At 42.4% G+C, this 25,226-nt stretch overlaps 1 protein-coding gene across 3 annotated transcripts in view; it reads left to right on the top strand.

Annotated features, from left to right (window-relative positions):
- The window catches only part of POMT2 (protein O-mannosyltransferase 2), a 37,147-nt gene that overhangs the window by 6,528 nt on the left and 5,393 nt on the right, over window positions 1-25,226 (top strand). Inside the window, exons 5-20 of one of the 3 annotated variants that reach the window (XM_066627741.1) lie at window positions 483-591; window positions 2,309-2,468; window positions 4,808-4,914; window positions 5,342-5,424; window positions 7,780-7,889; window positions 10,022-10,088; window positions 10,753-10,822; window positions 12,180-12,258; window positions 13,256-13,407; window positions 15,654-15,745; window positions 16,179-16,255; window positions 19,410-19,481; window positions 19,969-20,028; window positions 20,182-20,287; window positions 23,000-23,140; window positions 24,863-24,977. In XM_066627741.1, the coding sequence (XP_066483838.1) occupies window positions 483-591; window positions 2,309-2,468; window positions 4,808-4,914; window positions 5,342-5,424; window positions 7,780-7,889; window positions 10,022-10,088; window positions 10,753-10,822; window positions 12,180-12,258; window positions 13,256-13,407; window positions 15,654-15,745; window positions 16,179-16,255; window positions 19,410-19,481; window positions 19,969-20,028; window positions 20,182-20,287; window positions 23,000-23,140; window positions 24,863-24,977 (1,600 nt within the window). Of the gene's footprint in view, window positions 1-482; window positions 592-2,308; window positions 2,469-4,807; window positions 4,915-5,341; window positions 5,425-7,779; window positions 7,890-10,021; window positions 10,089-10,752; window positions 10,823-12,179; window positions 12,259-13,255; window positions 13,408-15,653; window positions 15,746-16,178; window positions 16,256-19,409; window positions 19,482-19,968; window positions 20,029-20,181; window positions 20,288-22,897; window positions 23,141-24,862; window positions 24,978-25,226 lie in introns of those variants that run through there. The other 2 variants (XM_066627725.1, XM_066627733.1) reach the window with 2 other exon arrangements.

The following is a 25,226-nucleotide window of genomic DNA, read 5'->3' as shown; positions in this document are numbered from 1 at the left end:
TGGTGTATTTAGAAGTTAAGCATGACAGCATGTGTATAGGGGGTATCCCATTAACTCTGAAATGCAACCACCTGTGACACATACAGCAGTGCCCATTAAACCACCAGCACTATTGAGAAGATATGATTGAAGGGGGAGGAAGACTGATTCTGGGTGGATGAAGCAATAGTATGAGATTTGGGTAGACAGAATGCAGTTGATAAAGTGAGATTTGTCCAATTTGTTTTCATGATTGTCCCAGTTCAAACTTTCTTATCTGTTTAGATTCACTATTGTCTGCATAAGCATTCAGTGAAGATAGTGTTTCCTTTCCTGTGTGTTCAAAGATTTTAGCAGTTAAGAATATTCTGAAAGAACCATTAGAATTAGCTTGTTTTGATCTGTTCTAGTTTCCAGTTTTCTGATGATTGACTAAGTGGTGAAGAAATTACTTGACAAACTGTTTGGGCCAACAGCTGTTATAATCTTGTTTTATTTTTCAGACACAGGGTGCATTACTCTCTCTCAGTACATCCTTCTTGATCCTATTCTGATGTTCTTCCTCATGGGAGCTGTACTTAGTATGGTCAAGTATAACTCCTGTTCAAGCAAGTAAGATGGTAGAGGTTGATTCTCTCATGACTTGGACATGTGATTCTTCACTCTTGTGCAGGAAACTTTGTATTTTCATTTATTTATTGGCAGGATAAAATTCCTGCCAACTTGGCTCCTAAGAGCAGCGTGCAATGTACCGTACAAGTGAAAACAGTACATGTTTATCAACAGCAAACATAGTTTATTAAGAAGAAAGAATATAATATATATGTCATGTAAAATGGCAGCTTAAAAAGGCAAATTTATACTTGACAGTAGAACAGGGAAACTATTACCCAAGAAGCATAGCTTAATGGCATGATACCAAACAAACCTGAAGCAACCCTCGACAACAATTTAACTAATTGCACATTTAAATAAGTAAGTCTCAACACCCTGCTAGAAGGCAGAGAGGAAGGCAAAGTTTTAAATTCTAAGAGGAGGAAGTTCAGTAATTATGGTACCACCACAGAAAAGGCTCTGGCTCTGCTTACTACCAGCATAGCTTTGACCAGTGGCAAAACTCAGTGAAAGACCCTTGTTAGGGATGGACCATCTTGTATGGGAGAAGTCTGCCCTTCAGATACCTTGGTCCCAAACCATGAAGAATTTTAAAGGTCGAAACCAGTATCTTGAAAATTTGCTTGAAAATTCAGAAGCTCTGGAATTGGATCACCACTACCAGCTTGACCAGGTTTTTCACTTTTCCCAAAAATGGGAGGAGAGAGAGAGAGAGAGAGAGAGAGAGAGAGAGAGAGAGAGAGTGCTTGTCTCTAACAGAAAGACAGAGAATTTGCTGTCACCATAATTTGTAATTTTCCAGTATAGTGGAATCTAGGGACTGCCTTTTCAGGAGGCAACAATTTTCTGAACAACCTCGGCAACAGGGAACAACCTCCAGCTTTAAAATCATTGATACCTCTCCACCCTCATGAATTTATGATCCTCCCTGTCCATTCAGACAGTTCCCCCCCCCCCCATTCTAATGAGCCAAACTGGGCAAGGATCAAGCAGGCACATAGACAGCTGTATACTCCCCTGAATCCTCTCCACATCCTCAGACTGAGCAAAGTGAAAAGAATGCTTAGTGCTTGGACTAACATATCCAATGGGGATATCAACCAAATCTGCTAATGTGGCATCCAGTTGTGCTGGATGCAAGCAGTTTGTATTCATGAAGTCCCTAGCAAACTGGTCACTGCGGGTGACTGAGTTGCTCTCCTCTCCACTGTGAGGAGTCAGATGGGGCGGGTTCCACATAACCTTGAATAACTCAGCTGCATGTCTCTCTGCAGACACAGTACCTTCTTTGCTACCATCATCACCACAAAGTAGACCCTAAAATGGGCTGTAGCCTGTGATTGGTCAGACTTAGTATGAGTTTGCTGCCACCGACGCTTGAGGTGTCTACCTAACCATTTCACAGTATGCAACTCCCCGGAAAACCAGGGAGTCACTCTTGTGCAACAGTGAGGCAGAGATAGCTTGGGAGTCATTTCATCAACAGCCTGACCATTTCCTTATTCCTCAGGTAAACCAGAGCTGCTGCTGAGGTTCTTTCTGACCTTATTTGTTTTATGGGAAAGTATGACCCAGTTACCCAGGGCACTCTTCTTTCTCCATTAGATATACTTTTGGTGTAGAATTGACCCTAGGGTGCAATATTTGATGATTTGCTAGATCTCTTAAAGTTTACGATTTCAATAGGAAAGTTTTTTTTTAAAATGTTTTGCAGGCCTTTTTCTGTCCCCTGGTGGTTCTGGCTGTCTTTGACTGGGATAAATCTTGCGGGTGCAATGGGCGTGAAATTCGTTGGTCTTTTTGTGGTCCTCCTGGTTGGATTGAATACAATTTATGACCTTTGGGAGCTGCTGGGTAATCTCAGGTTCTCATTGGTGAGTATCTAGAATTTTTGTTAGCGTTTGCTGTCTGTGGGACACAAAAGTCATGAAAGCATTGTAGCTGCTGCAACCACTGTTGGACTGTGCTGTATGGGAGCCATATGTATTTGAAAAAAAAGTATATAAGTCTTCATCTACAGTGCATATTAAAGAGGGGGTATCTATTCACAAAGATTGCCCTCCTGGGTCTTTTTCACTTTGGATGGTACAGTTGTAGCTAGCACGGCCCTTGAGTAGTTCGAAGCATGTGTAATAGTGTTGTGCAATCAGTGTATGGGGAAGAATACGGCTTGTTAAAGGTCTTTGACTTTCTGCATCTAAATTGCTGTGATGGAAGGATGAACCTGCAGAACAGTGACACAGCTCATAGGATATGGCTTGGATTTTGGTACACAATGGATCAGTGCTAGACACTGGCTCAGAGCTGGGTAGATTTTGCAGGGTGAGCTACTTTCCAGAAGATAAAGAAAACTGCAGTCTGTTCATTTTTGCACAAAGAATAATTTTTTTCAATTTCCAGACTTCAAATAACTTGCCAGAGTAGCTGTTGCCTTAAGAAGGGGCTTAATAATTTCAAGCCAGCATTTAGCAGACTTCAAATATGATGCATGCTGACCTCAAGGATAAATGTTATTAAATCTGTACCTCATTAACAGTAAGGAAATGGGCTTTGTTGCCAGTCACAGTACTGTGTATTCAAGCTTGTCTTCTCAGAGGTGTTAAAATTCTTCTGTGGTTGACTTCTCAGCCTGTTTTGAAGTTTCAAAATCCAATTTACATCATTTATAGTTCCTGTCCCTTTTATATTTGGGAAATGTGGCTTTCTTCTTTCTGCAACATGATTTGTCTTTCCCTCTATTAAAGTAAGTTAACTCATTATGTGAAGTTGCAACATTCCAGATTCTAAAAAGGGCTGCTTCTAACATTAAGAGCACAGTGGTAAAGGTAAAAACTATCCCCTTACTCCAAGTTGTGCTCTATCCAGCACTTACCACTTGGCTTGCCTGTTCCAGCACAAGTCAGGATTGGGCTGCCTATCTGTTAATTGCGTTTTCAATAGGACAAATCCATTAAAACCCTTGCAGGCAGATGGCTGTGAAGTTATTTCAGTTGCACCATTACCAACAGATCTCCAAAACACAAAGAAATGTACTAGCTCCAGAAGAAGAATTCGTAGAATAACTAACTGGTTGCCAGTCTTTCATCAGATACACTTAGAGAGCCCTAATTATTTTATGTATGATCTCCTTTGAATCATACATAAATCTTGAATCATTATGTACATAAATCAAACATAATCTTCAAACTGGCTTCTTTGTTCTGTCTTTTCTTTCATTTGTGCTTTGCTGAAGAACCCAAGGGAGAAACATGTTTAATAGCAATACGGTGTTCTGGTCAAAGGATGAATACTGTGATCAGAGTGAGAGGCCAAGGACTAGGGTTACAATCCTGTGCATGCTTATTTGAGAGTAAGCACTATTGTATTCGGTGGAACTTGTTTCCAAGTGAACATTCATAGGGTTGGGCAGTGTATGGCTTAGCTGAACTGACCCACTGGGTGGTATAGGTAAAAATAAATTTAGAAGTTGCTTGTAATAATGAGTTGTCATTTTTTTATTGGGGTTTTTCAGAAGTTCAGTGAACTGCATTTCTTGTTTATGTGGGCAGAAATTTGAGGGGGATGAGCCTGTTCTGGCTGTTGTCCTGTGCTTGTTGTACATCTTTGTTATAAACATAATGACCTGGAAATAAATTCTACACGTTTCAGTGAAACTTACCTTTAAGTCAGTGTGCTCCATTCTCATAACCTTACAGTGCAATCTTGTCCATGCCCATGCCGAAGTCCTATTGTGTTCAGTGGGGCTTACTTATGAAAATGTGCAAAGAATTGTAGACTTAGGGCCCAGTCCTATCCAACTTTCCAGCTCAGATGCTGCTGCAGTGCAGCCTCAAGATAAGGGTACAAATGTTACCTTGAGGAGGCCTCTGTGATTGCCCCTCCACCACAGGATTAAGCCCGTAGCCCATTGGCGGAATTGCATCAATGCTATAAAGTTGGATAGAATTGGGCTCCTAATTAGTCAGGATCTTGGGCTTGCATTTACTAACATCGCATAATCCTGGTACCGAAGATGAGTGCCACTAACCTGATTTTGGAGAAAATGGATTCAGCCTTGGATATAGGAGCAGTTGGTTTCATTCTCTTTTACTGTTGCTCAAGTATATAAGCATGTAAAATTTTGACTTGCTTGCTTTTGGTGGTGTGTGTGAAGAACTTTCCTTGATAGTAACTCTGCTTAAAAGGTGCCACTGTTCTGAATTGTTTGCTACAGGTTACTCTGGGGAAGCACTTCTTGGCTCGTGTTCTTTGCCTCATTGTGCTGCCATTTGCCCTCTACACAGCTCTATTTGCTGTTCATTTTGCAGTGTTAAATAGAAGGTACTGCTACCCATTTCTCTCAATATAGTATGAAAGTTTTTAAATTGAGTCTGTGGATTGGATCTAAACCTTCTCTTGCTCGAATGCTGTCTTGTGCTTTTGCTAGAGGGGGAAGGCTGCAATTTTTGACTATTCATACCAAGAACTAAGTACGTTTCATTGAAATTGGGCCTTCTTCCAGGCCCTTATTTGTACTGTGCTTTGGGGATATTTGATCATTTTGTTGAAGTAAAGCCAGATGATGCTGCAGGTTGTTTGTGTGTCAGCCAAATGATCCAGACCCTTATAGGCATCTAAGGAAATTGATATAATCCTTCCTGTATGCTGACAGAACAGTACTGTTGTTTCCTTATTAAATTATGTACTGAAAACTCTGCCCATTTGTCTCCATACACACACAATTTGCATATTCTTTATTTTTCCCCAGTGGGCCTGGCGATGGCTTTTTCAGCTCTGGATTTCAGTCCCGGCTGATTGGGAACAATCTTCACAATGTGTCTGTTCCAGAATGTGAGTATCTAGATCCTTGAGGAAGTAAATGATCCAGTGAACACTGTCAACAGCCATGTATTTAAACAAACAAAAATCTATGTATTTAAGAGCACTGAAAGAATGGTAGCTACAACAAATGCAGAGCTTTAATTGTGTGGGTTTTTACTGTTCCTTGTGTTTGGAATATTGACATGAGCTGCAGAGTTATGGTTAGAAATGTTGACCTTGTCACTAGTGGATTGGGAGTAGGGAATACAGAACTGAACACAAGAGTGGTGGAAGCATACAAAGTACATAAACATTGAATAGATTGAGAGGGCACCCCCAAGATGTAAAATATTAAGTTCTAGAGCAGGGGTCTCCAAACTTTTTGACCAGAGGGCCGCATCAAATATCTGGTGTGGTGTTGAGGGCCCGGAAAAAAATTTAAATATAAAATTTAAATAAATAAATTAGAGATGAGTGGATCTCTCATCATCTCATCTCTAATAAATCATCTGAGTGGATAAATGAATGAATGGGCTCATTCATTCAACCTCTCTGGCCCTCAGAACACCCTCCAGATACAACCAGAGCACAGCTTGGTCATGTACAGTTGGGTGGGCCAGAGGCTTTCAGGGGACAAGAGGCTGGCTGTGGGCCGGATAGAGGCTTGTCACGGGCTGCATCTGGCCCCCGGGCCGAGGTTTGGAGACCCCTGTTCTAGAGAATTAAATTTAATTCCAGTGCTGGACACCATCCTTCAGCAAATCCTTACCTACCATACTAGCAGACTGGGACTGCAATCCTATACACACTTAACAGAGAGGATGTCTGAGTGGACATGTGTAGGATTGTGCTCTGGGTCTGAAACCATTGATCGTATGTCATCAAGAATGAGCAGCCATAAACCAGCAATCTCTGAGATGATCAGAAGAGACTGACAGATTGTTAGTTCTATAAGCTGTCTTCTAAGGGCTGATACCTCACAGCAGTTAAACTGCTTTAGCATCTCTTATGTGATCAGATGCTGATGTAGTACTGGGTCATTTAATTCGGGGGAGGCTTTGTTCACAGCTCACAGCACAGTTATCAGTGTGCTAGGGAAAATAGGGATCCCTGCTACTCTGGTACCAGAGATGGGAGCACAGAGAAGCAATCATGCTGTAGCTGCTGCTTCTCTACTTTATCTAAGAGCTGAGGTGCGCAGTCGACATGTTTCTTCTGTAATTGCTTGATTCTTTATTGCAGCAGGAAGGAAAAACAAAACATCTAAAAGGAATAAGAAATGTGGTTTGAAATCTGCAGAAATCAACAGGGGTATTGGTGGCATACGCACTGTGTGGGTTTCTGGTGTTTTTCCCAGGAAAGTTGGCTATGTCTTAAAATCCATTCTTTTGTTATTACATATAATAATTGAAGAAACTTGTATTAAAATACTGTTAACACTCGGGATCTTATGAATAGAATGAATATTGAGAAGTAACTAAAACAAAGTGTTTTTCCCCCTAGTTTCTTCATCCCTTCTCCTTTTGAATCTCCACTTCTTTTTCATATTTAGTACTATACTAGTATTTATTGCTACTTAGGGATTTTATTTCCTAAATGGGAATGGTCTTTGCACATAATTGTAGATAACATGATAGGGCATTGCATTTAGCTGATTATTGAATGTGAGGAAGATTAAACTTGTCTTGATGTGGTAGTAGTTTGTGCACATCCTGGTTGGTTGTTGGCAACCTTCAGTCTCGGAAGACTGTGGTATCGCGCTCTGGATGGTGGTTCTGGAACAGCGTCTAGTGTGGCTGAAAAGGCTGATTTGGGAGTGACAATCTCTTCCACACTGGGAGCAAGTGTAGTGTGTCCCTGGTCTGTCTCCCTGGCTATGGGCCTTCCTTCTTTGCCTCTTAGCCTCAGACTGTTGGCCAAGTGTCTCTTCAAACTGGGAAAGGCCATGCTGCACAGCCTGCTTCCAAGCGGGCCGCTCAGAGGCCAGGGTTTCCCACCTGTTGAGGTCCACTCCTAAGGCCTTCAGATCCCTCTTGCAGATGTCCTTGTATCGCAGCTGTGGTCTACCTGTAGGGCGCTTTCCTTGCATGAGTTCTCCATAGAGGAGATCCTTTGGTGTTCCTTTGCAATTACAATCCTCTTTGCAATCCTTTGCACAGAGGAGATCCTTTGCAATTACATCCTGGTAATAGCAGAATTATTCTGTGGGGCCCCTGATTTCATGCAATTGTGGTATTTTAGTCAGTGAGCATATCTGAAGACTGTGGAGCTGGTTTCTGGAATACCGGTGCTAATATATGGATTTCTCTTCTGGGTTCAGTGCTATGAAACCATGTCACAATGTGTTCAAGTAAGCTAGCTTAAGCCTTTGTTCTCTTCCTTTAGTCTTGGCATATGGCTCTGTGATAACCATGAAGAATCTTCGTATGGCAGGTGGATACCTTCATTCGCACTGGCACCTGTATCCCGAAGGAGTGGGAGCACGGCAGCAGCAGGTGAGTAGACTGTTGAAGTGTCACATTTCCCTGGTGTTTCTTTGTCACATCTGTGACTAAAGTACTGGAAATGTTTATAAGAGCTTCTTGTTTGGAAGTTCTTAGCTATATAATCCCTTCCCATGTTTTCAGATGCAGTAATGCCTTGCAGAAACACTCCTAGAGCCTGTAAATCCAACTCTGTGGATTTACTCTGTCTGTGACCTAATAGTATGAATTGCCAGATGTCCTCCAGTAAAAACCATTGCAGCCTAAGAACTGGACCAGTATTTTAAGGGGCTTACGTGTGCCACTTGCTTATATTCGATACTGGTGATGTCCACACAATTGGTCAGTTACAAGTTTTCTGTAGACGCTTGTACTTTGCTTGATCTAGCAATCCTAGTCACACTATCTGGATTCCAGGACAAAATTTTGGAAAGGTGCTCTAATAAAAACAGTAGTAGTTATTTGTATAGCAGCAACTGCTCACTAAGGCACTGTTTCTTCCTGACTTTGGCCCTTGTCAGTGCCTGGTCCCAGGCCTTTTATAATTCAAATAGAGCTGACCTCATCAGTGGTGATAATATTGTTCTGTATCATATTTGCATGTGCAGCATAATGATGTCTAAACCTGTGGTAACACAACAGTAGCTAGGATCCGAAATAGTGCCCAGATGCGCAGCCCGTTTCTAAATACTTTAACTTCTGGTCCTGTTAAATTCTTACTATAACATTATTTATATATGGCATTCTGACAAGTAACTGAGGCAATGTCTGTTTGTCATACTTATTAGCATTTACTCTTTGTGCTTTTGATTTTGTGAAGAAAAATAGATTTTAAAAATAGCTGCAACCTTTTAAAAAAAACCAGCAATTGTTGTTGAACTCTTCACCTTGTAAGAAGTATTACTGAATTGTCAGGTGGGGGAGAGAACTTTTCAAAGGGCACTGATGTGTTTCAGTTCTTATATGTATTGGAAAATGGTTAAGAAGGAAGCTACCTTATACTGAGTCAGACCATTGTCATCTAGGTCACTAGTATTCGCACTGATATGGTTTGGATTTTTTTTGGTAAGTAGCAAATCAGGTGTTCTTGATGCTCAGAAAAACATGTTTTATAATGCAGCAAATCCTAAAAGCAGTTACTATGCTACTGTGTATAACAATAAACCAATTTTAAATATTTGTGTAAATATGTCCTACAATCCTCCTTTCTTCAGAAATGTACAGTATTGCATTTAGTGCATTTATTTTATTTTATTTTATTGATTGATTGCATTTACCCCTGGGGGCTGGGGGATAAGAATAGGCCCTCAGTTTGGCTGTACTTGTTGTAAGAGGCGACTAAACAGCCACCGGGTAGATGGGACTTGTTAGCCTGGAAAGGCAGCTCATCTGAGAGAAGGAAAACTCTGATCCCAAACCTCCACTGCCTTGTGGCTGCCTCCAGTTATGGAAAAGGCTTCAGGAGTCAACCTCGAGGCAAAATCCAGAGCTGGAGTCCCTGAGGCAGTTCATGGCTGAACACAGTCACGTTCTGGCAACTCCTGCGATGCCGCTGAAACCAACCATATTGGCTTCTGCCTTTCCATTGGACCATTCCAGTGACGTGGAGAGGGGGGATTTGCTGCATGGGTAACAGTCTATCCTCCATATGTACTTTACCCAGGCTTCGTGCACTGTAGAGGACACTCTGTTCCAGAACCACCATTCAGAGCACGATACCATAGTCTTCCGAGACTGAAGGATGCCAACATGATGCATTTAGTGACAGTGGGTGATACTTAAACCCGATTTTAGTAGACAAGAAGGAATATCCTGATAATGTTAAAATGCAGCATTTGTTGAATGATGTGTCCAGCAATGTAACTGAGAGGGTGGTGGTTTATTTACAGCAAATGGTGGCAAAAAGAATTAAGAGATAACACCTGACAGTATATCTTTATGTGGTAAATACTCTGAACCTCCTTGATCATCATATAGCCTTTCTATTAATATTAATTACCTTAGGTCCGCATCTGCTGTTGTTGTTGTATCTGTATTATATGCCAATAAAGGTCTGACAGTGGGTGCACAAAGTGTGTCTTGTTGCTTGCTCAATCCTAGTGTTCTTGAAGTGATGAAATGCAATGACATATCTATGTTTCTAGGTTACTGCATATTTACACAAGGACTTGAATAACTTGTGGATTATAAAGAAACACAGCTTGAACACAGGTAAACTGAGAACAAGCCCTATGAATTATGTAAGTGAATTATGTAACTGACTTGCTTGTTCTTTCTTCCAGAAAAACTGTTTCCCCAGGATTGGTTGATTCCATTTTTAGTTTGCTAGCTTTACCTATGTTAGCTCATAAAATGGGCAGGACTTGTCAGTGTTTCTGGGGCAGCTTATTCACTGGGGCACTACTTTTGGTAGTGTACATCCCTTGTTCATTTGAATTGCATGTCTGCTGAGTTTTGGGTAGCAGGGAGAACTGACAACCTTCTCCATCCTTGTCTTCCTGCAGCCTTGTCACTAACCAAGGAAGTAAAATGAATTGCAGCAGCTACTTGTTCTCAGATCATTCTGGGTTTTCCTGTTTTAGAACTTACAGTTCTGTTTTTGGGTTCTCCTTTGCAAGTCTTCTCAGACTGCCTTAAAGGAGCATACTTGTCACTTATCTAGTAGCTTTTTACTTCTGAGATGTAGTAGACTTGGTTCCTTACTTTGGGGGAAATTTTTTTTCATAATGATTATATCTGGAAGTAATTAGCAGCCAGACTACATCTAGGGAAAAGGTTCACACACGAATGAATGATCATAATTTAGTAGGCATTGGCATATTTAGATCATCTCAGTCCTCCCCATCTCATACTGTGTCTGCTTCTCTTTCATCAGATTATTTAGACCCTTCCTTCCCTGTGGAGTTTGTGAGACATGGAGATGTTATGCGACTGGAACACAAAGAGTAAGCTGTTAAAGTCTTTACAGGTTGGGTATGAACTAGCGCATGCAGTTGAGGTTGGTAGTAGGAGCATTTGTCTGCCAGTAACTGTACTTTGGCTGAAATAGGCCTTGAGCCAAACCTTGGTTATTGACGACTCTTCTCTGGATGTTTCTTTTGCATATTTTTCCATATTTGAACTTCTAAGCTTTCTTAGCTCTGTTTGCTAGAGCAATCTACAATGCTTAAAAAACTTGTAAGAGCCTATCCTCTGGTTAGAATTTTAGTAACGGTAACTTCTGTTTTATGTGCATGGATGCTGTGTTCCAGCAATGGAGCAGTATGATAGAAGGGAATTTTATATTCTCATTATTCTACCCACAGAGGATATTCTAGGCAGGTTGACACCCCATTACTAGACCTCACTGAAGAGAATCTTTCTCTTTTCTCACAAAAGAATTTAAAAAACTGCTTTTTTTTTTTACTGCCACTGTTAGGTCAGAGGCGATCTACTACTGGATTTGTTGCCACACTTCTTTCTGCTTTGTAGTGAATAGTGGCATTTTCCTAGATACAGGCAGGTCCCCGTATCCACAGATCTGGTATCCACTGTTTCAATTATCTGTGAATCTGAGGCGCCTCCTTGTATGCATCCATTAATGCTTCTAAATGCTTACTGGATCAAAAATGTTCTTCATCTACAGGTTGCTATAAGCACACAAGGTTATAGCAATGCGCAGGCTGCTTCCCAGCAGCCTGAATGCTTGAAAAATGTTATTGAGGTTAATAGGAAGTGAAAGTTAACAGCTTCCTGTTAACCTTGATCTAGTTTTTTCAAGTGTTCAGGCTGCTAGAAGGCAACCTGAATGTCTCTATAGGCTTTGTATGCTTGTAGCAATCTACAAGCAAGACCAAAAACATGAAGCAAGAACACATTCGGTTTGGTAAATATTTAAGTAATGTTATGGACATGTGGCAGGGGGGCTATGAAGACAGCATTTTCTGTATCTGCGGGGGGGGGGGGGTGTCCCTGGAACAGATTCCCCATGGATATGGAAGAACTCCTGCAACATTAGCAGAAAATACAGAACTCCTTTCTCCATATGTTCCTAGAGGCCTGTCTATTAATAGGCCTGTCAGAGAGAATAATTGTAACTGGTTTCTTTCAGCATCATGGGAGAAAATGTAGAACTCATTGTCAGTGTTTGCATGATGGTGGCTACATGTCTGACAAACCGTCAAAATATTGCCACCACAGTTGACTACCTTAAAGGTCATTGAAAATATGTTAGCACTAAGAATTTTGGTGACTGAAATGTTGTTCACTCCTCAATTTGTACCAAGTATAGAGTCAAACAGTATGATTTTGTTTTAACTTTAGAACTTCTAGAAACCTGCACAGTCACCAACATGAGGCCCCCTTGACAAGAAAGCATCTTCAGGTCACTGGGTATGGCATAGTAAGTGAACAAAGAGAATGTTTGATCCTGTTTGCCACTTAGGATATGTTCCAAAAATAAAGGGACATATTTCTCCACTTGGTTTTCTTGCTTTTAACCAATTCAATCTGTGATTGTTGATTCACAAACAGGGAAGCTGCAATATAGTTTATACTAGTTCATAATAAAAAGCGATTGCTATGTGAAGCTCTTAAGATTAAATTGGAATTCCCTGGGTATATCCTGCCCGCCTGCAGATTTTATCAGGTCAGGGAGCCCAGTGGCATTGCAATTAGATGCAGCCCCTTGCTTTCTTCTTCTCTTGCCATCACACACCACCTTCCTTCTGCTGGTTACCCGGTCACTCACTGAGAACTCTGCTGAGAGAGAGATGAGAGAGAGAGGGGCCCTGCAGCTGCAAATATTACTCATGGTTTTTATCCTGTTGTGAAAAAATTCTTAGAATCATGTACAAAACATATATATTTTCTGTAATGGAGCTGTTCTGGCCCACCATAAGAAGAAGACTGAGTGATGAGGCTCATGGGTAGCCAAAAGTTTGGCGATTCCTCAATTGAAGAAAAGTACTAAAGATAGCACCTTCCCTGGTACGGTAAATTGCTGCAGAGTGTAAGTACAAAAGCAGAATTTACATGTAAACCACACCTACAGTAGCATTGACCTGCATGCATTTTGGCCTCCCTAAAGCGGGTGCAATCCTAACCAACTTTCCAGCTACGAGGTAAGGGCAATGCAACTCTGAGGTAAGGGAACAAACATTGCCTTACCTTGAGGTGGCCTCTGTGACTGCCCCCCAACTGCAGGATGCAGCACACGCCCCACTGGCACAGCTATGCCAGTGCTGGAAAGTTGGTTAGGATTGTGCCTTTATTTATTATTCTCTTTTGTCTCACAAATATTGCTAGCATAATGAAGCTTCAAAAATCCATTTTTATTCTGTCCATAATAATATGTTTTGTGGGTGGTAATTTTTTCCTCACTTCCTAATGTTTGCTAGAATGGAACTGGAGACTCCAATGATTTCTGGCGGATTGAAGTTGTGGGAGCGAAGGCTGGGAAACTTGTCAAAGTCCTACGTAGTCAAATCCGACTGATTCACCTGGCTACAGGCTGCCTCTTAGGTTCAACTGGAAAGACACTGCCAAAATGGTAAGTATTCAGAAATTATTTTTATGGAGTTGTGGAGCTTGAAGGGACCACAATACCATCGAGCCCAAGACAGAATCATTTTCCTTGACTACTGGCCAAACACACACTCCACTGCAGATGATACTATGCAGTTAGGCCATACTGTGTCACAAGGATAGAACAGATCTTACTATACACGTAGGTTGGGAATGATTTCAGTAAGTGAACCAAGCCACTTAAATGAAAGGCATGGAAAAGCAAAATACCTTCAGAGTCTGCTCCAGCCCAACTTATAAGTCTATCTGACTTTCTTGAGCAGGTAAGCTTTTTAGGCTCCCAGAACAGCTGTGAGGGCAATCTTATAATTTTGCCTCCTTCTTCCAATTTCTTACCTGAGCTTGCTGTTGTAACTTACAGCCACTGATTCTTGTATACAGTGTTCTTTAACTTAAATAGCATATTTGCTTCTTCCCTATTACCCCATCTGATATGTTTGTAGAGTGCTGACATTTTATTCTCTCGACCTTCTTTGTATTGAACAGGGCAGGATCTCTTATTTGCTGCCTTTTTATAAGATAACATTTTCATTGTTGAAATCATCTTAATAGCTCTCTGTTGCATTTGATTCAGCATTCTTGACTATGGATGACCAAAATTGGACACAGTTATCAAGACACACGGATTGGACACATAGCTTTGCCAGTGCCTTGTATAGGGAGGGGATCAATAAATCCTTGTCTAAAATATTTTTGCTCTGAATTCCTAGGATTTTGAAGTGAGCCAGATGTGCACTGCACATTCCAATCAGATACTTGCATCTTTTTAAAAAAGTCACAGAACCTTTAAGAATGAAGTTTGCTTAAATGTAGATGCCTGACAGCCCAATCCTGAGCTGCCCAGGGCACGCAGCTGCAGCGGTGCCGAGACTGGCTCCTGCTGCATCCGGTATGCCTCAGCCTGCCACAGGCGGTGCCTCGGGAGAAGGGGACTTTCGTCCCCATCTCCCAGGTAAGGGAAGCAGCCCTTCAATGGGGCTACTCACTTTACTGCTGACCAAAAGGTCAGCGGTAAGGTAAAAGCGTTCGTGTAGGGCAGGGGTGCCCAAACCCCGGCCCTGGGGCCACTTGCGGCCCTCCAGGTCTCTCAATGCAGCCCACAGGGAGCCCCCAGTCTCCAATGAGCCTCTGGCCCTCTAGAGATTTGTTGGCCTGGCACAACTGCTCTCAGTGTAAGTTCAACTGTTTGACCTCTCGCATGAGCTGTGGGATGAGGGCTCTCTCCACTGCTTGCTGTTTCATGTCTGTGATGCAGTAGTGGCAGCAAAGGAAAGGCCAGCCTTGCTTTGTGTAAGGCCTTTTATAGGTCTTGTGCTATTGCAAGCCCTTCATTCATTCATATAAGTTCATCTTTAATATATTCATTCATGTAAACTTATGTAAATTTATTCAAATTTTAAATGTTAATTAATTCTTTTTTTTCCCTTGGCCCCCGACACAGTGTCAGAGAGATGATGTGGCCCTCCTGCCAAAAACTTTGGACACCCCTGGTGTAGGGTGCTGAACACCACACGAATGCCTTGGATCCAGTGGAGCGGAGCTCCATGGGACCCGCCTCCCTCCCTCCCCCGGCATGCCTCCCACCTGCCCTTTCTCTGCCTCCCCATCATGCCTCCTCACTGCCCTCTCTCCGCCCTCTGCCTGCCTCACCTCTCCCTGGAACGCCTCCTCCCTTCCCCAGTTTACCATGCTGCGGCTCAGCGGTCCATGAGAGGTGCAGAGGACGGGTGCCCGCCCAGCACTAGCCCAGCGCCGGCCAGCGCTGGGCTAGCACGGATGCTGGCCCGGTGGTAAACCTTGCAGACGTGCCTTACAGCTTGTTTGCGACAGCGCGCTCTGGCGGAAAGCTGGAGTGCTGAGCTCAGGATTGGGCTCTGAGGCTGCTATCCTAACCTCACTTTCCTGGGAGTCCCAATTGAACACAATAGTATTTACTTCTGAGTAGACCTGGTTAGGATTGTGTCCTTAATTAAGCAAGTACAGCACAAATATGAATGTGCTTATGTACCTCAGACATCTTTCTGTCTCTTGGCATTCTCAAACTGTGTTGTTTCTGTCTGAATTCTGACAAGTCTGTGCTTCTGGAAAAAACGAGTCTCTCGCAAACAGGGAGATGTTGCAGAGTGTCAAGCAACACAAATGCCAGTTAGCATGAACAAAGTCAGAATTTTTGTTCATGATCGATTGACTGGTAATTTTCTTGCTTCACAGGGGCTGGGAGCAGGTGGAAGTCACCTGTACTCCATATCAGAAGGAGTCTCCCAATTCACTGTGGAATGTTGAAGATCATATCAACCCCAGGTGTACGTCATTGAAGTAACTTTGTCTTGAAAATTATTTTGATTTCTTTCTTCTTGAATGTAGATATCTTGTCAGTTTTGAAGTGAGAATAAGAGAAATTATAAAGCAGTCATAGCATACAATTTGGAATTGGAATTTATAGATTATTTTCCTGAAGGCTGATTTGGGAACTTCCCAAATTTTAATAATTTCCAAAAGTGGTTAATCTTGGTCATGTCCATGAGGGAATTTTCCATGGTCTGGATTTGTCATTTTAGTGCACAACAAGAAATCCAGGAAGAGGGCACGTAGGGAGAGCCAGTCAAGATTTTATGTTGCATGAGGTTTTTTTTCTTTTCACCATTTGGACTACCTTTAAACTAATTTAATGCTGGATGAACTATTGTGCATAATTAATGGATAAGACGCGGTTCTAAACTGTCTTCTCTTCTGTAGTGCCAAATATCAGTCTGGATGTTCTGAAACCCTCCTTTCCAGAGATTCTGCTGGAGTCTCACATGGTTATGATCCGAGTAGGTAGAGTGACTTGGATATTGCTTCTAACTTTTCCTTTGTAACAAAAATTTTTAATTTCTCTGGTGATTGTGCAAACCTGGGTTGTTTCTGGAACAGAAGAAGCAGTTTGGGGTCTTGAGAAGTCTATGTTCAGGTCCTGGTATAGTGAGTTCTCAAAGCAACTTGTATGATCTGGAAAGATCACAGTACTTGGGGGCCCAATCCTGAACAGTGCGCACTGGTTCACTGCCAGTGTGCACTGTTGCAAATGTGCCGTAAAGCGCCAGCTGAGTGCCCAAACTGCTGGGCAGCTGAGAGGTAGGTGGAGTCGTGGGGGGAGGCAGGGTGAGGGCAGGGAGGAGGTGTCCTGGGGGAGGGAGCAGGGCAGGAGGGAGGTGGGACCCGCAGAGCTCAGCTTCTCCAGACCCTGAACTCTGTTTCAGGCTGCATGGCCAGTCACAGAGGCTCTTGAGTCTACAGCAGCCCAAGGGCTGCTGCAGAATCGAGTAGTCCCATTGCAAGTCTATTTTCCTTACCCAAGGGAAGGGGACGTAAGTTGAGCCACTGGCAGCTGCCCTGTTGCACATAGTATGCTGTGGCAGCTGTTTTGGCACTGCAGCAGTCCCAGCGCAACAGCCAGCTCAGAATTGCTATCCTTCTGTAAAGTGCAGGTAACAATATAACAGAAGAAAGTCCAGTTCTTTTAAGTAATATATACTAATATGATGGATGTTAAAAATAAAAAAGATGCTGAGGGTAAACAGGAAAAACTATCCTTTTAAATAGCTTATACAAAACATGCTTCATTACTTCTGAGAATGTGAGGGAGCTCACTGATGGAAAGGAATAGCTGGGAATTAGTCTTTATTATCCAGGTGTTTGGTAGTTCCTTCTTGCCTTATTTATGGGCAAGTTACACTTTGTCTGCTAGTTAGGCCAACTTGATTTTGAGCATTTGGATTTCTCTGATTCTGAGGAATTCCTCTTTGTTGAAGGTTCTCTGTCTGAAATGGAAAGAGAGAGGATGTGGGGATTCAAGCCTGATTAACCCATCACAAGCAGTTGTAATGGTTTGTCAGGCAAAGAGGTTAGTTTGTTTATATAGAAAGTCACAGATTGCAAACATTTCCACACTGATTCTGTGGGCATCATTTGTTATCTTAAAAGCAAGATTTAATCCTATACACTTTTTCCTGGGAGTAAACCCCACTGAACACAATGGGTCTTACCTCTGAGTAGATATGCATAGGCTGGCGCTGTAAAGATACTTATTTTCAAAGTGCAAGCAAACCTGTTATGCTTATATTTTGTGAGTGGTTGTCTTGACGACAAAGGACTGTCAACAGTTTTCACCTGGTGGAGGCTTCTGATGCACATTTGCTTGGATAGTGATATCACACTCAAATTTGTTTTTTTAAACTACCTCCACGGGAGGGCAATATGAATATATTCAGCAAGGAACAGCAATAGATAAGTGTATGTGTTTGCACACACAAATGCTATTTCATGTCATAAGAACTGCCTTTTTGAAGCGGAGCAAAGGTTCGTCAGTTCCTGCATTCTGTCTTCAGTTGTGTTCTGACAGATGCCCTGGGAAACTTGCAAGCAGGCTTATAACAGTGATAACGATCTCCTGTGAAGCACAGAGGATTTCTAGAGAAAGCATTCATTTGAAGAAAATAACTTGGAAAGCCTTATTTTCATTTTTATTGGAAAACCATATTTGTGTAAAAAAAAAAAAGGAGGGGATGTGCCCGTGTCTGAGACTGTGCTCCAGTATTTGGTTAGAGATTATGGGTTTAATCAGTTTCATGAAAGTGGCCCAAGCCTACAATGTTACAATTTACTGTTTCTTCCTATTTTGTTGCTACTTACTTTAAAGTGTTGACAGTTAAAGTGGCACACCTGTGAATTGTGATTAATGACATGTATCCTGAGCTCTTGTCAAAGTCCATGATAGTTAATCTAGTAGATATAGAATAAAATTAACTCTCTGACTGTTTTGTGACCTGTTTAGCTATCATGGTTGTTGTGGAGCTGTAGACCTAGTACTAAATCCTTGCTTTTCTGTGATTTTTCTGCAAAGGCTCACAAGTTGAAATTGCTGTTTGGTTCTTAGCATTCTAGGGCTGAAATCATATACACACTTAGCCCCACTGAACACAGTGGGACTTGTTTCTGAGTAAACATGTGTAGGCTTAACTATATACTTAAACATGTAAGTATAAGAACATAAGAGGAGCCCTCAGGCCATGGGCCTATCTGGTTTAGCTTTTTCTCATAGTGGCCCACTGAATGTCTCATGGAGCACCCAAGATAACAAGATACCTGCATACTGTTGCCACTCCCTTGTATCTGGCATTCAGAAATAGGCTATGTCTAAAACCTGGAGGAGTCCTCATGGTTTGTAACCTGTGATGGACTTTTCTTCCATAAATCATTTAATGGTTTCTAGGCTACGTGCTATCACCACATCCTGTGGCAAGGAGTTCCACAGGTCAATTGCTTGCTGGGTACAAAAATATTTTCTTTTGCCTGTTCTAACTCTCCTGTCACTCTGTTTTAGTGGCTGTTCTCTGGTTCTGGTATTGTATGAGAGGGAGAAGAACTTGCTTCTATCTATCCCATGCATATTATGTTGGGAATGGGATTTGTGTTGTCCAGCCATAGAACAGATAACCACATCTGTAAGTTTCAGATTTGTGTAACCCTGCCATTAGAAGAATCAAGGGCGCCTGGATATGTGGCTGTCTTATTATTAACTTAGGGTGCAATCCTAACCAACTTTTCAGCATTGACTTAGCTGTGCCAATGTAGCATGCACTGCATCCCACAGTACGGGGGCAGTCAAGGAGGCCTCTTCAAGGTAAAGTTTGTTACCTTACCTTACCTTGGGGCTGTATTGTGGCTAAGTCAGTGCTGGAAAGTTGCTTAGGATTCTGCCTTTAGTCATTCTTGCTAATTTGGGGGTGGAGGAACTAAGCACCTAAACATTACCAATATATGCCACTGTTTTCAGGAAATAGTTTGCTGTCACTATAGACCAGTTGTGAGAGGGACTTTTGGGTATGAATGTGAAAGGGTTGTTAGTACATCCAGGGGAAAAAAATTACAGGTAACAATCTTGCATCATAACTGACTGTTGATTATAACTTTATATTTTTCTTGTAGGGTAACAGTGGTCTTAAACCAAAGGAAAATGAAGTTACATCCAAACCTTGGCACTGGCCCATAAATTATCAAGTATGCAGACAAAACTGGCTTCCACTGCTTTGTGCTGGTGACTTTGATGGACTGTAGCTTTGGGGACTATTTTTAAAGAAGTATGATGAACTGCTTTTTAGCTCTCTATGGATGCTTGCAGGATGCATCTTTGAATAACTTCTGCAAGACCTGCTCTTATTTTGTTTATGCTTATAGTTTCTGCTACTCTGTCACCCCATGTTAAGCTCTTTCTGGCTGCAACACCCCTGCGCTGATAAACAGGTGCCCTGAGCTAGTTGGGAAGCCTTCCAAATAGCAAAAAACAAAGATAGCTCAAATGGCTCCTGTGATGGACTTGGGGCTTATAGAACAATGTCCCCAGAAAATATTATAGTTAAGTAGCTGACTTGCCTTGAGGTGTAAGAGGCATTTCTCTCTTTTATATGGAAACCTCTGTAAGGTAAAAATGTAGGCTAAGTACATTTGCATTGATCTGTTCTGACAGCAGCCATCTGTTTCTCCATAGGGTCTCCGTTTCTCTGGAGTGAATGAAACAGACTATAGGGTTTACTTACTGGGAAACCCGGTAAGGTTTAAATGCTTTTGGTTTCCTGAGTTGGAATGGGGGCGGAATGGCCTTTTGCTGGGCTTGCTTCTTGCTCCCTTTCAATAATTTCCTTTTTTGTTTTTATGGCATTTCTTGTGCCTGTTTGTTTAATTGCAAGGCTTCACCCTACAGGTGATCTGGTGGCTGAACCTCATCACTATTGGATTGTATCTTATAATGACAACATCTGTATCTGTGTCTGTGAAGAGAGGAATTCAGCTAACAGCTGAGCATGAAGGTAAAAAAAATTTCTTCCTGCTTTGTTTATAAGCTTCTCTTATGACATTATGGCTTTCTGTTGCAGGAACATTCACCCTAATGGGGGTGGGAGAGATGCAGCATTGAAGACTGTCAGTGTAGAAATGTAGTGTAGAAGAAATACTGGGTAGGATCTCAAGATTCACAAATAAAGCTTATCTGCATGTTCTGGGTCTCCCCAAAATTGCACCGGAAAGTTGAGTAACCCTATGAAATGACCTTGTGATGAATTCCCTGCCCCTCCCCCTATTTTTAGCATATGTTTCCTTGTTTTCTTTGATACTTCTAACTCTTCAGAAGCTCCTAAAGCTATTTGAAAATCCTCCTGAGTTTTGTTTGGAAACACCCTTATTCACCAGCTGTGGATGTGGATTGGGATCCTGTCTGGGGTAGTTTATTCTGCCTAGTGACGGACCTGCTTTGCCAGTTGGACAGAAAACCTGCTTGTGTTGGTAAAAGGGGTGAGATCGAGAAGCCAGGTGGGCTTCCCTTCTCCAATCAGGTAGTTGGATGATGTCATCAAACCTTTGTTACTTAAACCCAAGCGCAAGGAACCTTGGTGTGTTCTGTCCGGTTCTGCCCATGATATCTGATGCTGATTTGTGAGAAGTGCACCCATTTACTCTCCAGTAAATGCAGGGACCAGGATACCTGGGGCAATGTAGGTAGTTATTGATAGGGACTGTAATGCTAGCTAGAGCCTCAGACAGCAGTTCCCAAACTCTCTTTTTCTCTCTGAGAGTTTTGGATCCAGTAAGTGTTTGCAGGGGAGCGGAGGGGATGGTGACATGATTGCCATAATCACGTTGCCATGAGGGAGGAAAGTGTTTTTTAAAACTTACCTGGGGGTCACTATGGCTCTCTGAAGGGTCCAGAGAGCCTGTGACCCCCACTGCAGGCCTCCCTGCGCTTCCAAGTTGCTGTAAAATGCTAAAAAAGCCACCAGTTTTTGGCATGAAAGAGGAAGTGTCTTTTTTTAGTATTTTACAGCAGTTTGGAGGTACGGGAGGCCAGCAGAGGAGGTCACAGGCTCCTTGGCCCCTCCAGTGAACCAAAGTAAGTTAAAAACAACCTGTTTCCTCCCTGGCTGCGACGTGATCATGCTGCCACCATCGCTGTTTCCCCACCACTTAAGGAGGCAGTGACAGAGCTTCCCTGGCTGGGGCATCTCAACAGACCAGTTTGGGAACATCTGGCCTCAGGGAATTAATTTTTTATTTACTCCAAGCCAACTTGGTGCATTGGTGAGTGTGGTTGTAGACCTTCCTTGAGTAGCATCCCAGCTCCATCTGTTGGGCATTAATGGTTATTGTATCCACTTTCTCCAGCTTGTGCTTTCCAGGAGAGTTCAGGCGTTTTCCATCATCATGCTTGTACTTTTTCTACCCACCTTCCCCTCCATTTTGTTTAATGTCTTTTCTTTTGGATGTTAATTAATTACATTTTGATTGTCTGCCTAGTCCATGTTCCCAGGTAATTCAATGGGTTGTTGCATCTCTTTGCTACTTCTGATGTTGCTCTGGGTGTGATTTTTGGTAACACTTGGGGTTCTTATCATTGCTCTCCTGGGGGGCGGGGTTTCCTCCACTCTGCCTGATCTTTCTAACCTGGGATAGTGGCAGTGATTAAAAGCGACTAAGGTTCTCCCTTTGGTAGAGAGAAAATTGTTTGTTGATCCAGCAGTGAGTAGGAAGTGGTGCACACTAATCACTAGGTCCTACTCTCTTTGGTCAGCCTGCCTTCTCCCAGTTCCTTTTCCCTGACAGACCTCCAGTGCAATATGAGAAGATGCTGTTGGAAAGGGAAGTTAGAGCCCCAATGCATACACGGAAGTGCTTGCATGCATGTGCAGAGTTCTTTGATTTCCAACCTAGACTTTTAAAGAATGTTCCTAACTGAAGGAGGCAACTTTCTCTAGAAGAAGAAGCTTCATATTGTAAGTGCTAAATCACATTCCTTTCAAAGAGGGGAGAAAATGAGATAATTACCACTGATGAAACAAGCAGCAAACATTCTCACAACAGCTGGTGGTGGTGACAGCTCTGCTGCTACTGAAGAGTGCTGTGATGAGGAAAATAACATAAGAAAGCAATTCCCTCTCAGAATTTGTATTCCTGGCACTTTGAAAATCCTGATTAGGTCCATTCCTTTAAAGCTTTTGGCCATCAGGATCTGCTAGCTGCTGTTTGTTCTATTCATTGTGCACTTTGGTGCCCTTACGGTGTTATCCCTGATGATGCCCTGCCTAGTAGTGACTTATCAAAGAACTGATGAAAGGTCTCATTCTGCTGGTCCTGACCAGATTGCTTCTCAAACCCTTTCCATTTTTTAAGGATCATGATGTCTTCTTGGGAGATGGTTCTTGTGCACGGCTTTTCATGATTGTCATGTGTGCTAGTGGTGTGCTGGCTTGGAACTCTAATATAAGCTGACATGCATACTGGAAGTAAAACTGGTTATTTGTAGGGTAGTCTGACTGGACTTTTGTGAACCTGTGACCCTGGGGATATGTCAACAATATTCTTTTCTCCATACTCTGCATTGACAAAATGATGACATGGAAACACTTCATGAAACTCTGTCTCTGCAGGAAGCTTGACCTGAACAAATGTTTATACGGCTTTGGGATGAGGAAAAATTCAAGAAATGTAATAAATGAATGGGACCTCAGGTGTGTGCATATGTGTTCTAGAACTTTCCCAAGTCTTGTTGCGAGGTGGTGGACAGATCATGCTGGGATGGCTTCTCCATTACCTTCCTTTCTTTATGATGGGCAGAGTACTCTATTTTCATCATTACTTCCCTGCTATGCTTTTCTCTACCATGTTGACAGGTAAGTTTTGCAGATCTTTACACCATGTGTAAATCATGGCAGGAACTGAAGGTCATGATCTTCTGGGAGATCTTGGAAAGTTTTGAACTGCTACAAATACAAATTTGTATGCATGTTTATTAATTGCTAGTTTTAGTTTAAAACTGAAAAAAAATCCCCAATAAACTCTTCATTCATCTTGGCAGCAAGTCTAGTCTGGTCTTGACTTGCACTCAGGAGACCTGGGTTCAGTGCTATCTCAAGCAAAGCTTTCTTGGGTAGCTTTGGGTAAGTCTTTCCCACCCATAGCAGGTTCCTGTCTGTAGCATGGATATGTCTTAGAGCAGGGATTCTTAATGGCAGTATCCATACCCCTTGAGGGTATGGGAACCAAATGATGGTGGTGTGGGGCTCACATTGCAATTCTGGCTTGCACTGGAACGGGCAAGCTGGCAGGCCTGCCCTGTATCCAGTGCAAGTTTTGAGCTGTTTGAAGCTTGACCCGAGGCAAGGGGAAACTTTTCCCCTTACCCCGGGGAAAGCTGCAGCAGCCCCAGTGGTGGCGCAAATCCAAGCAGCCCGGGAATGGGGCTAGGATCCAGCATAAGTGTCGGATCCTGGCCCCGCCTCCTGCTCCCTGCCTGCCCCTGGGAACACCTGCTAGCTCCCTTTTCCACCCCAAAACCCTTCCATCTCCTCGCTGCCCTCCATACACACCCCCAAACCTTCTCTGGCTGAGTTCAGCAGACGCAAACTCACCTGTCCCTGGGGTCTGCATCAGTGCGGGAAGGCTGGCGAATATGCACCGGCCTAACTTCCCGAAGAATGGCGTGGAAGTGCTTAATGGCACTTTCGTGACACTCTTTGGCTGGAGCAAGGGACTTGCGCTGGCCGAAGGGGTACTTAGGATTCTGCCCTCAATCTCTGAACATTGTTTTCAAAAAATGTTAGATTAACTATCACCATTGCTGATATGGATTGAGGCATCCTAACTATCCATATGAAAAGTAAAATCAAGCTATTGACATCTTTTGAAGTCATACTGGCACCTAATAAAACTGGTGATGGTGATGATTTCAAGAGTCTGGCAAAGGAGGTATGGGGACATATTGGGCAATCCATCTGGGGGTCTGTAATCATTAAAAGGTTAAGAACCCCTGTCTTAGAAGGTGGTTATGATGACAATGAACTTAATAAAACAATACATGTGTTGTATAACTGCAGAATCACGTATGTTTTAGAATGCATTGTAGTTAGGTCCTTGTGTTAAGGAAGTTGAAATGAGATTTTTTTTTAGCTAACCAGTCTCAAAAATTTCTTAGCACTGTCAAAGGCAGATGCTATTCCACCACTGTACATTTTTCATAGCTATGTTACTTTATTCAGCATCTTGCTAGCCATTATCTTGAGAGGCAGGCAGGAATAAAATGCTAAATGCCTCTGATGGCATTTGACAGTTCCTCTTCAAGGGAAATTTGATTTCAGGAGCAGAAAATGAGAGGATGGTAGTGGCAAATTCAGAACATGTGATTCCCAAGGAATATTAGCCTGCTGCTGTTGGAAATCTTGCTGAAATAAGTTCCATGGAAAGCTCCTTCAGACTCTGAAATAGATTTGATCTTGCCTAATATCTAAAAAGGATGCATTGGTGCTATGTTATGACTACATGTATTGATATGATTGCTGGATCTTTCCACATTCTAGTGCTCATGGCTGATACTCCTTTTCTTCTTTCCTCCTTAGGTATTACATGGGATGTATTGTTGAAATTCTGTGCTGGATCCCTGTCAGGCAGTGTCCATGCGAGAAAAGTTTATAATTATGGAATAGCAATGCTGATTCTACTTAGTGTGTACAGGTGAGAGTCCATCCCCAAGCTCAGTGCAGAAGCTAATTTTGAGGTGGAAGAGCCCCCATGCTGTGACTTCTTCTCATTATTCGTATGATCACGTGGTCTTGTGAGTGGCCTTGCATGGTAAGGTAACCTGATCCTGAAAAATGCTAGAAAATAAACAAGCCATGTGGTGGTGATTTCACAAGATTGTGTTTTCTACATCTGAATATTGAGGGAAAACAGTCACCTTGTCATGGGAGCTGGCTCATTTTT

Source organism: Tiliqua scincoides, chromosome 1, assembly GCF_035046505.1.
Source record: "Tiliqua scincoides isolate rTilSci1 chromosome 1, rTilSci1.hap2, whole genome shotgun sequence".
NCBI classification, from domain to species: domain Eukaryota; kingdom Metazoa; phylum Chordata; class Lepidosauria; order Squamata; family Scincidae; genus Tiliqua; species Tiliqua scincoides.
Note: the sequence above shows the minus strand (reverse complement) of the source record. Positions and strands in the feature narration are given on the sequence as shown.